Source organism: Equus przewalskii, chromosome 19, assembly GCF_037783145.1.
Source record: "Equus przewalskii isolate Varuska chromosome 19, EquPr2, whole genome shotgun sequence".
Classification (NCBI taxonomy): domain Eukaryota; kingdom Metazoa; phylum Chordata; class Mammalia; order Perissodactyla; family Equidae; genus Equus; species Equus przewalskii.
Window position 1 is genome coordinate 26,193,193 of NC_091849.1, and position 11,919 is coordinate 26,205,111.

The 11,919-nt window shown below is 49.2% G+C and overlaps 1 protein-coding gene across 1 annotated transcript; it reads right to left on the reverse strand.

Annotated features, from left to right (window-relative positions):
• Window positions 1–298: 298 nt before the first annotated feature.
• Window positions 299–8,358, reverse strand: PRSS16 (serine protease 16). Its single transcript, XM_070585192.1, has 12 exons — window positions 8,289–8,358; window positions 8,053–8,213; window positions 7,120–7,219; window positions 6,858–6,987; window positions 5,394–5,517; window positions 5,057–5,134; window positions 4,924–4,971; window positions 4,270–4,560; window positions 3,344–3,485; window positions 925–1,104; window positions 703–848; window positions 299–588 (listed from the first exon to the last, which is right to left on the reverse strand). The coding sequence occupies exons 1-12, from the start codon at window positions 8,356–8,358 to the stop codon at window positions 520–522; spliced, it is 1,539 nt and encodes a 512-aa protein (XP_070441293.1). The 3' UTR covers window positions 299–519.
• Window positions 8,359–11,919: the final 3,561 nt, after the last annotated feature.

Sequence of the window (11,919 nt, forward strand, 5' to 3'; positions counted from 1 at the left end):
CTAAGACACAGAGAGACAGAAATGAAGATATTAGAGAAACAGGAGAAGATCGACAGACAAATAGACACAGAGACATGAAAGAGAGGAAGAGGCTGAGGGAGAAGGAACAGTGAGGGAAAGAGAGAAGCAGAGACAGGTCAAGGTCTGAGGTCCAGAGAGAGAAACAGGTAGCAAGGCGCCCAGCTGGGAGCTGAGCGGAATTTGAGGGGGAATCTGATTAGCAGGGGGCGGGAACCAGCATGAAAAGCCACATTTCTCTGACATTTGACAGTTAAAACACCAATATTCACAATAAGAATAATCATTCACTTATATTTATATACTCTTTGTCTGTAACAAAGCCCTTTGAATTGGGAGTAAGGATATTTGCAGACAGGAGTCAGTATAAGCAGAACAGGTGCTGAATCCCAATTCTTGGGAATGTCCTCTTTCAAAACAAGCTGCTGTCTCCTGTCCAGTGAATGAGTTAGTCCAGGACTGAGGTGGCCATGCAGGCAGGGAGTGGGGAAGGTGTCTGGCTCAGACCCCACCCCTACCCTGGCTCTCCTTTGCCAGCCTGAGCCAGGTCTGCAGCTGCTGGGAGATGTGCTGTGGAGAGGTGGGAAGAATTCTGAGTCAGACCCCAGCACTAGTAGAGGGCAAGAATGCATAAATTAGTATGCAAATGAGAATACAAATCACCCAGAGCTTCTTATCTCTTACCTGGCGCCCTAGGAGGAGGCTGGGGGAGTCTGAGGGTCTCTCAGGTGCCATGTCCAAGCAGTGGGAGGCACTAGGGATGAGAAGGGCTGACTCTGAGGGTCCCAAAGCCTGTGTTACACTTAGCACGTACCAGGGGTCTGTGTCCCCTGGAAAGAAAGAGAACGGTGTGTGGAGCTGGGGCCAAGTGGAGACCTAGGAGTCAGCTTCTGATGCTGTGCTCACCATTAACAAACAGCACCCGGGTGGCCCCTGGGGTCTGGCCACCATAGTAGGAGTTCGTCCGGGCCACAGCCTGGGCTACAGATGAGATTGAGAGCCCGAACACCTGCTCACAAAGCGCCAGCTGGGAGGGGAGTGCTGGGAGCTTGGAGAAAGGGCATCCAGGGTCCTCACAGGTGACATCTGTGGAGGGAGATACAGGGTATAGAGTCAGCCCCTCCTCCTTTAACAATCATTTACAGAGCTCTCCCCAATGATGACCAAGACAGCTCTGGATCTTCCTTTTAATAAGTTCACAGTCCTGTCAGAGACACACAAGCATACCCCCAGACAGTGATGGCCCAGATGATCAGGCTGTGATGGGAAAAGGCCCCATAAGAGATCATAAGAGAGCATTATAGGTTCTTGGGCAGCATCCCGCAAGGGATAAGACCTCAAGTAATTAGTGGGAGTGTGGTAAGCAAAGAGAGAAAAGAGAAAGCATAAGAAACAGAGGAAACAGCATGTGCAAAGGTCCAGAGGTTTGTGGAAACCTGCAGTGTTTAAAGCAGAAATTGGACCATGTCCCCCTTGCTTAAAATCCATGGCTCCCTTGTGCTTTGAGGGTAAATATAACTTCCTTAGCCTCACAGCAATTCCTTCCTTCCTTCACCATTTATTTGAACTCCTTCTATGTGCTCAGATACATATTGAACAATATTAGAAACACAGTGGCAACTGAGACATCCCCAGGCTCTGCTGTCACATACTCCTAGTCCAGAGCAGGACATAATATGGAATGTGACTGGAAAGTGGTAAGAATAACTCAGTGCTATTGAGGTGGGAGGAGGGGAGGCAGACTTATCTTGAGGGATCAGGTAAGGCCTCCTCAGGAGGGGGCATCTTGTCTTGAGACCTGAAGATGAGTAAACTGTGTGAAGAGTAGAAGAGAAGTAATCCAAGCAAAGTGAATGGCATGTGCAAAGTCCCTGAGGTATTAGGAAGACTGCTGTATTAGGGAGTCAAAAATACATACAGCTTTATAACAATAACAAGAAGAAGAGCAAGCACTTATGGAGTACTTACTGTATACCAGCATCATTCTTAGCATGCTACATACATTACCTCCTCTAATTCTTAAAACATCTTTATGAGAGAAGCACTGTGATCATTCCAACTTTACAGATGTGGAAACTGAGGCATAGGGAGGTTAAGTCACTTGCCCATATTTGTCTAAAGTCACACAGCTGCGAAATGGCAGAGATGGAATTGGACCCTTTGGCTTTAAGCCATATCTTCACTGCCTTCAGGGGATGTGGAAAGGATTTTGAACTTAACTCTGGGATACAGTAGCCAGATTTAGAAAATAAAAATACAGGATGTACAGTTAAATCTGAATTTCACATTAAAAAATACATTTTTAGTATAAGTATGTCCCATGCAATATTTGGCACATGCTTATACTAAAAAAAGAAATTATTGGAGCTAGCCCTGTGGCCGAGTGGTTAAGTTCACACGCTCTGTCTTGGTGCCCCAGGGTTCATTAGTTCAGATCCTGGGTGCAGACATATATACCACTCATCAGGTCACGCTGTGGTGGCATCCCACATAGAAGAACCAGAATGGCTTACAACTGGGATATACAACTATGTACTGGGGCTTTGAGGAGAAAAATGAAAAAGGAAGATTGGTAAAAGATTTTAGCTCAGGGCCAATCTTCCAGGAAAACAAAAAAGTTTCTTTAAAAAAAATTATTGTTTATCTGAAATTGAACTTTAACTGGGCATCTGTAATTTATTTGGCAACCCTACCCTGGGCTCACTAAGGAGGCGTGGAAGGGTTTTGAGCAGAGGAAGGACAAGGTCATATTTAGAAAGATCTGTCTGGATGCTGTGAGGAAGCTGGATTGTACGGGTGAAGGCCTGGAGACCAGAGAGAAGCCTGGGTCTGGGATCCTGGCAGCGAGGATGCGGGCCTCTACTTTCAGCAGAGGCAGAAATAGAAAGGAGTTTGGGGTGAACTGTAGAGTTGTCCGGGATGAAGAGTGGGCAGGACTCAGTGATTGACAGGCTATGGGGATACTGGGGAGGAGGCCTGCAAAACACTGCTAGGGGTTCTAGTCCAGGGAGTGGGGAGAGCGTGGGACCATCCCTGGGACAAGGACACCGAGGAAGAGAGGATTGAAGTGACGATCACTCATGTTGAGGATTTGGTGTGTGTGAGAGAAGGTATGGGAGGGCCAAGCACACCCGCCCCGCCCCCCCCCCCCCCCCCAGGATGGCTGTCCACCCTCCAGCCCCACACCTGCAGGTTAAACAGGGCCCAGCAGTCAGGCCAGGTGTCCTGTGGAAATGAAAATGAGTCCAGACCACCTGTGAGAGGGGTTGTCTGGGCACAGCACAGAATGTATGTTTGGGAGATGAGGGTTGGGCCAGTGACTCACAGAAGCCAAACTCAGTACATGTCTGGTACACCCACTGCCGGTCACCCACGCCAGACACCTGGGGTTCTGTGACCTTCAGCTGCGCCACTGTCTCTGCTCGGGAAGAGCTTAAACACCTCTGGCCCAGGCTCTGTATGACAACCTAGGGACAAGATATATACATACACACACATATACATATGTATATATATATATATAAATTCCTCCCCTCCTCACAGCAAGCCAGGGCCTAGATGCATAGGGCCCTACAAGTCAAAGTCAGAAGAGAGTTCCTGAGTTCTCCTGGGAGTCAGCGGTCAGAGGGGGTGGGTGCCTGGGTCCCTGTGGGTTAGAAGTTAAGGTACTAGATGACTGAGACCTTATTACCTGTGATACTCTGGGCAAGTGCCAATATCTTGACCCTCAGTTTCCTCTTTTATAAGTGGGGATAATAACAGTGCCTAGAACTACTGTGAGAATTCAGTGAAATAATATGCGTGAAGCACTTCACACAGCACTTGGTGCAGACAGTGCTGGAAAAGTGACAGCTGGATTGTAACTAGATTTCAGGGCTAGGGGTCCCGATCTCTAGAAGAACTTTGTCCCCAGGGCTACATTTTTTTCATTCATTCTATAAATACTAATTGAGCACTTGCTGCGTGCCAGACACTGTTACACGCCCCGGGAAGAGGACAGAACAAGATCTGCAAAATAGATAATGAACGCAGTCGTTAGCATTTGCAAATCGTGTGCCAGGATCTCTGCTGAGTGCTTTACACGCCCCACTTCATTTCACCTTCTCGATGGCCCCGTCAGGTGTCATCCCCATTTGACAGATGAGGAATCAAAGGCTCAGAAAGGCTTTACGCTTGCCCAAGATCACACAGCAGAGGTGGAGCAGGTACCCTCGTCTAGGGCCTCCTCTCGGCCCGGCTCCGGGGGCTCACCTGCGCTGCCCGACGAAGCCCGCGGTAGGGCGCCGGGCGGCTGCCGTTGCCCCGGCCCTCGAGGAGGAGCCCGCAGAGCCGTCTCACGCTCAGCGGCGCGCCCGCCTGCCCGTCGTACTGCACCGCGCCGCCCACCAGCGCCTGCAGCGCCCCCAGCAGCTCCGCCTGGTCCTCCGGGCGGCCCAGCGCCCCGCAGGCGCCCAGCTCCGCCCGCAGCGCCGCCCGAGCCGGCCCGCCCGCGCGCAGCCGCCGCTCCACCTCCGCGAAGGCTGCGGCCGCAGCCGCCTGGCACTGCGGGAGCGAGAGGCTGCGTCGGCCAACTCTCGGCCTGAGCCCCGGCCTTCCCTTTCCAGGACCAGCAGCTCCCTGGCGCTCCCGCGGTCCCCCGGCTCTGCCCGAGCCCCGCCCTGCTGCGGCTCTTCCCCGGGGGCGATCCCTTTGGCCCCGCCCCTCAGCCCCGAGCTATTGGGGCTCCTCCCTTTCGGATGCCCAGATCCATGCTCAGCTCCCTCCTTCTCTCAAAATCTGCACACCTCCCGCGACTCCCACCTCCCTCTGACCCGCCACCTCGCTGGCTTCACCGTTTTTCTGTAGCCTCGACTTCAAGGCCTCCTCTCTCTCCCCATCCCCCTCCGGCTGGGCCCCGCCTCCTACCTCCGGGGATCCGCCAATCGCCGGATTCATTAGGCTTCGGGACACCACCTGTAGTCCGACGGCGGGAGGAGGGGTCAGGGGCCCCCGACCACCGCGGCCCTCCCCGTCCAGACCCGCCGCCCGCCCTCCTTACGTCATTATACTCAGAGAAGTCCAGCACGGCCCGCACTGGGGCGGAAGAGGCGACTGAGGCGAAAATGAGATGCGGGAACTGAGGGAGGAGAAGTCGTCAGCCTGGGGGCTGAGGGGCTGGGATCCCACAGCTTCCCGCCCCTGTGTCACTCACTCGTTGTGTGGTCTTAGGCAAGTCCTTACCCTCTGTACACTGGACTCTTGTGAAGACAGTTTGTGGAAAGGAAAGCTCTTGTGTGGGAGGAAATGTGGGGGGAGGGCATTCCTATGATCTGAGATAGGGACCCCAGAGTCCAAGTTCCCTCCCCGCTTAACCCGCCCAGAGGAGCCCCAGGGACCTTCAGCCGGGCCCAGGAGGCCAGGGAGCCTGCATAGGAGCCTCCGAAGCAGATCCAGGGGCTGGAGGAGGAGACGTTGAAGAGGCGGGAGAGTGCGAGGCGGGCAGAGACCACGTCGGTCAGCCTGAGGTCAGAGGGGAGACTCCGTTAGTCCCTACCGCTTGGAATCGCTGAAGATTCCTCCATTGCACAGGCGGTCGGGGATCCAGAGATATGAATGGGTGGAGTCTGGCCAGCAGCTAGCGCTCTCTTCTCCTGAGGACTTCTGCTGTGCCCTAGGCCAAGGGAGACCCTTCTGGAAAGCCTCCACTCTCTTCCCTTCCGGACTAGGTGGGAGAGGAAAAGTCTCCAGTGCAGATTAGGCAGACTCCTTACAGATATAGGAGGGGCTGGGGACAGTCCAGAAGAGCTAGGAAGAGGAGACATCCTAGGCTGGATAGGTTAGAAGGTGTCGGGGGAGGGGGAGCCACAGTTAGAGAGACAGAGAGAGAGAGATGTGAGCATATGTCTAACATCCTCTTTTCTGTCTTAAGTGCTTTCTTTCCTCCCCAAACTTTCTGAGACGATTTGCAGTTGGTGCCAGCCTACTGCAGTTAGAAACTGGTTTAGCTTGTGAAAAGATTGAAACAGAGAGCAACAAAGCGATATGGATGGAAACACAGAGACATTAAGACAAGAGTGAGACAGAGAAAGGCAGAGACTGCTTACAGACAGATACAGAGAGAGAACCAAGTAGGAGAGGGAGAGATTAGTCCAGCAGAGAACAATAAAGCAGGCGAGGGGTGGGAGAGAATCAGTGGGGGTTGTTAATAGGGGAAGGGCGCACTGAGGGAGGTGAAAAAAGGAGCCATACAAATATTAGGGATTAGGGGGGAGCCCACTTCTTGTAGAGGGAAGAATTCAAAGGCTCAAGGCAGCAGTCTATATAAGTCTAGAGAACAGCAAGGACCTCAGTGTAGCTGGAGCACAGTGAGTGTGAGAATGTGGAGGGCAGAGAGTTCAGAGCCGCTTGGACCTTGTGGCCACTGTAAAGCTTTTGACTTTACTCTGAGTGAGATGAGAGACATGTGAGGGATTTGAGTCAGGGAGAGCAGTGGTCTGGTTTATGCTCTAATGATCACCCTGGCTTCATCTGGAGAATAGACTGAGGGGTCAAGGGCAGAAACAGGGAGACCAGTGAGGAGCTGTGTAATCCAGTAAGGGATGCTGGTGGTCTGGGCCAAGTAGGCAGTAATGAGACAGAGAGAACAATACTGTGTAAGAGAAAGAAAGAGGTAGGGAGGGACAGAGACCCAGACATGGAGAGAGAAAGAATAAGACACTGAACGACTAAGAAGGAATCATGGAACCAGAGACTCAGAGGCCAACTCTGGGCAGTGGAGGAGAGAGACAGAGATGCAGAGATTTCAAGACACAGACATCCTCAGTTTCAGGACCCCAAACATTTTCCCTACCCCTACTCACGCATGGCGACTGGACAAGAAGCGGAGCTGGGCCATGTCCAGGCCCCCAGCAGGTATACTCAGGCCATAAAACCTGTGTTCCAGGCCTATCACCAGGGCCCCCCAGGATGGGGCCAGGGTAGCAGGGTGCCCTGTGAAGCCGGGGAGGGTGAGGTGGGAGTAAGCCCTTGCAACCCTCAGGTCTCAGAGCAGTGCAATATGCAGCTCCCCTCCCTGGCCCCCACCAACTTCCCAGCTCTGTCTCTCCCACCCTTGCTTCTTACCTCTCAACACTGAGCCAGGCCCGAGGCTGCCCTCTCCCCCCAGATGCAGGAACACGGGTCCATCCTGGCCGGTCCAATGTTGGTCATTTACCCAGTACCGCTGAGAGGTGTGATGGGGAAGAAGAAATGGGATTGTGAGAATTCTGACCTATCCTTTATTCCCTGTTCATTCCAGTCTCTCTCGCTAATGGATCTTTCTTTATACACTTAGTAGTGTCTGAAATAGGCTTGTTTGTTTATGTGTTCATTTCTCTCTTGTTTGTCATCTCATCTAAAATGTAAGACCTACAAAGAGCAAAAATTTTTGTCAACTTTTCCACTCTTACATCCCTAGGGTCAAGGTTAGGGGCTAGCACATGGGAGACACTTGCTATCTATTGAAATACTAATTGTAGAATATATAACCAATACAAATGGACTTAAGAATAGCGCCTAGATGAGATGACCTTTGGAGGCTGTGTATAAGGCAGGCAGGAAAAATGGTGAAGCTGTCCATTCATTCAATAGATATCTTCAGGTGCCTGTTGTGAGCCAGGTCTGGTTCAAAGCCAGACCAAATTTCTGCTACATCCTGAGACCTGGTGGTGGGCTTAGTGTTTAATCTGAAGGACAGGGAAAAGGGGACTAAGGGACAGTGAGAGAGGGAGAGTGGATGACAGAGAGATGGGAAGACTGAAGGACAGTACCTGAGTGACAAAAAAGTGGGAGACTGAGGGAAGACTATGAGATAGAGGGCAAATCTAAGAACCAGAGGGGCTAGACTAAAGGAATCCTGGTAAGGGATCCTGAGAGCAGGCATAGGGTAAGCTGAGGGGCAATGAGACGGGGAGACTGAGACGGAGACGTAGCGAAAGAAAGCAGAGACTGAGGGGCAGAGTAGGGGGACTGAGGAGAGGGCAGAGTAGGCAGTGGCCCCCCTACTGCTGGCCTTACCTGCAGGAAGGATCGTCTGTCAGAGGCATTGAAGGGGTCCAGTGGCTGCTCCAGCCACCCCTCTTTGGGGAGGGCCACAGCCCCTGGGCCCAGGCTCAGGCCCAAGCTGGAGCTCTCCTGAAACTGCTGCACGTGCTCAGCTAGGCGCCTAAGAAGGGAGGCTGTGGGACATGGAGGGGAAGGAGTCAGGCAAGGTCCCCTTAGGAGCCCCTGTCTGACCCTCAGGCTTCTCCTACCTGGAGCTGAGGATGCCCAGAGGGAAACCAGGAGCAGAGGGCCCAGCCACAGTGCAGGCCCACGGGCCATGGCTGTCCAGTCTTCAGAGCAAGGGCTTGAGGTGCTCTGTTTTCCCCCTTCACTGAGGAGCTTTCTCATATCCCCAGGGCTGGGCTTTAAATTTGTAGTCTTTCATCAGGAGCTCAGGTTTCCTTTCAGACGCGCCTCTCCTGGGACAAGGCAAGCGTCTGTAGGAACCACTAATGCGGGGCAGGGACGCTAGAGTCTGTATCTAGAGCCTGCTGATGCGGCACCTGAATATCTGATTTCTTCTCTCTCTGCTCCTGATTTTCTCCTCCCTCAGCCCCTTGATCTCTCTTCCCCCTGTTCCTCAGTCTCTATCACTCTGCCTCAGTCTCCCTCTCTCCATCCTTCAGTCTTCCCCCTCTTTACCTCAGACTTCAGGCTCCACCTCTTTCTACCTTAGGACCTCCTCTTGCCCACTCACTCCCAGTCTTCCTTTCTCTGCCCCTCAGCATATCGTCCATCCCACTCAGGTGACCCAATGCTCAGTCTCTCCCTCTCTTTGTACCTCAGTCCCCTCATCTCTCTTGCAATCTGCTCTCTGCTTCAGCTTCTCTCTCTGTCCCTCAGCCTCACCCTGGCTATTTTCCAGTCCCCCGTTTCTCCTTATCACCACCCCAACCCCCCTGACTCAGAATCTCACCACTTTCTTTAGACTCTTTATCGTTCTTTGAACATTCCAGGCTTGCTGCTGCCTCAGAATGCTTGCCCTTGCTGTTCCCACTCTGTGGATTACTATTTCTCCGTAAATCCTCATGGCTTGCTCCCTCACCTCAATCAGATCTCAGCCAAATGGAAGACCAGTAAGGTCTTCCATGGTTATCTTTTTAAAAATTGCCAAACCTACAGTTCATCCATGTTGTAGCATGTATCTGTGTTTCATGGCTCAATAATAGTCCATTGTATGGGTCTATAACTTTTATAGCAACTTATGACTACTAGAAATATTATACATATTTTATTTATTTGGGTGGTTCATCATCTGTCTCCCAGACTAAAAAGTAAGCTCCACGGGGTGTGGGATTTTCATCGCCTTTGTCCACTGCTAAATGCCTGGTCCCTACGATAGTGTCCATGGTGGGCAATCAAGAAATATTTGTTGGGTGAATGAAGAATTCATCAACTAGTGCTGCTGGTTCTACTTTAAAAACATATCCAGAATCCCACAACTTCTCACCGCCTCCAGGGTTACCACCTCCTTCTGAGCCACCATCATCTCTGACTTGGAATATCACAGAAGCCTCTCAGCTTCTCTCCCTGCTTCTGCCACGTGATTTATTCTCCACTCAGCAGATAGATCCTATTAAATATAAGTCCGATCATTTCACGAAGTATTTCTCTGGCTCTCCATCTTACTCAAAGTAAACTCTACAGTTCTTTAAATGGTCTTTGAAGCCTCATATAATCTGGCTGCCTGTTACCTTCATGATTTCACCCCTTACCCCTCACCCCTGGGCTCGCTGCTCCAGCCACACAGGATTACTTCATATTTCACAAGCCTATCAACCACACTCCTTCCTCAGAATCTTTGCTCTCATTGGGATGCTTTTCCTCTTCATATCTACAAATCTTTTCTTAGTTCCTATAATTCCCTGTTCATGTTTCACCTTACTAGATGGGTTTTACCTGATCGGTCATACTTTAAAATAGCACAATTTCTCACACTCTCTGTCCCCTTACCCTGCTGTTGTCAGTCTCTGATTATGATTAGATGTTATTGCATTTCTCTCCCAAACTATTCCCTAGGATATAAGTTTATTATGGGCCAGAATTTTTTCTTTTCTCCACCAATTTCTGCATAATACCCAAACCAAACTTCAAGACAATCGGCAGGTATTCAATAAACATGTAATGAGTAAAATATTGTATGATGAATTAATTAATTCATTAATTAATTTTCTGATCAGGAAAGAATCCCCAAAGAATGTAGCATAAGAAGTGAGGCAAGATGAGGAGCTGCAGGAAGCATGAGGTTGTCTGGGGTACGAGGGTTCCTGGCCCAAGCAACAGCAGCTGCAAAGACTAAGTTGTGAACCTCTTTGGCACCTTCAAGGAATATCAACAAAGGCAGAGGGGCTGGAGGAGATGAAATGAAGGAATTTGAATTAGATGAGTGGACAGAAGTCAGCAGAGACTCAACCCTACTGGCAGGCCATGGAAAGGGCTTTGGATTTTATTTAAAGTTGATATTTAAATCAATGATTTCAAGTTGTCAAAGAAGGCCCTTTAAAAATATGAATATATTAGTAAATTTATTAATTTCTTTTTTTGTAAATTTCATGTTACTCAATGGTTTTAATGGCCAGGCTGGAAAGATAGGGATCTTTACTTCAACTCAACAATAAGAAGGCACATAGCCTGATTAAAAATGGGTGAAGGGTTTTAACAGACATTTCTCCAAAGAAGATATACCAGTGGCCAATGAAAAGATGCTAAACATCATCAGTCATTACTGAAATGCAAATCAAAGCTATGAAATACCTCTTCATACTCACTAGAATGGATATAATAAAAACAGACTATGGCAAGAATTGGGGACATAAAATGGAAGTTACTTTGGAAAACTCTCGAACTCATTATTTTTAAGTAGTTTCATTTAGGTATGATTTACATACCATAAAATCCGTTGTTTGTTTTTTTTAAACATTGGCACCTGAGCTAACATCTATTGCCAATCTTCTGGTTTTTTTCCTTCTTCTTCTTCTCCCCAAAGCCCCCCAGTACATAGCTGTGTATTCTAGTTGTGAGTGCATCTGGTTGTGCTGTGTGGGATGCCGCCTCAATGTGGTTTGATGAATGGTGCCATGTCCATGCCCAGGATCTGAACCGTTAAAACTCGGGCCACTGAAGTGGTCGGGCATGCCAACTTAACCACTCAACCACAGGGCCGGCCCCATCCAGCTGTTTTTAAGTATATAACTCAGTGTTTTTTCGCAAATTTACAGACTTGTGCAACTGTTACCACAATCCACTTTTAGAACATCTCCAGTCACCTCAAAAAAGACACTTTGTGCCTATTTGCAGTCAATCTCCATTCCCACTCCCAGCCCCAGACAAACATTAATCTAATTTCTGTCTCTATGGATTTTTCTTTTTTGGACTTTTCATGCAAATGGATTCATACAATATATGATGTTTTATGTCTAGTTTCTTTCACTTGGCATAATGTTTTTGAGCTTCATCCATGTTGTAGTATCGATCAGTACTTCATTCCTTTTTAAAACTCAATGATATTCCATTGTATGGATATACCACCTTTATATATTTTTATTTTTAAGAGAAAAAGTGGCTATCCCATTTGTTCATGTAACTTCTCAGACTAAAATCATTCCATGGATTCCCATTGTTATTAAGATCAATACAAAAATTCTTAACATGGCCTGTAAATAGGGCAACCATACTGCCTAATTACACTTGATTCGATTGTTAAAAGAAAACTCAGGGAGCTTTTCTTGATATGAATATTTTATTGAATAAGACACAAACTGTGAACAAGGAGACTTCAAACCTGAAACAGGTATGAAGCTCAGAGGCATGACCTAAAGGATGGCTTATAAAGTGAAAACT

What these genes read in the sequence shown, in the direction of transcription:
- PRSS16 (XM_070585192.1), bottom strand. Translation starts at nt 8,358, where the DNA reads ATGGCCCGTGGGCCTGCACTGTGGCTGGGCCCTCTGCTCCTGGTTTCC. An exon ending in CCTCCTGGGCCCGGCTGAAG is followed by an intron (nt 5,135 to 5,393) that starts GTCCCTGGGGCT and finishes CTCCTCCCTCAG; the next exon opens with TTCCCGCATCTCATTTTCGC. An exon ending in ATGTACTGAGTTTGGCTTCT is followed by an intron (nt 1,105 to 3,343) that starts GTGAGTCACTGG and finishes CTCCCTCCACAG; the next exon opens with ATGTCACCTGTGAGGACCCT.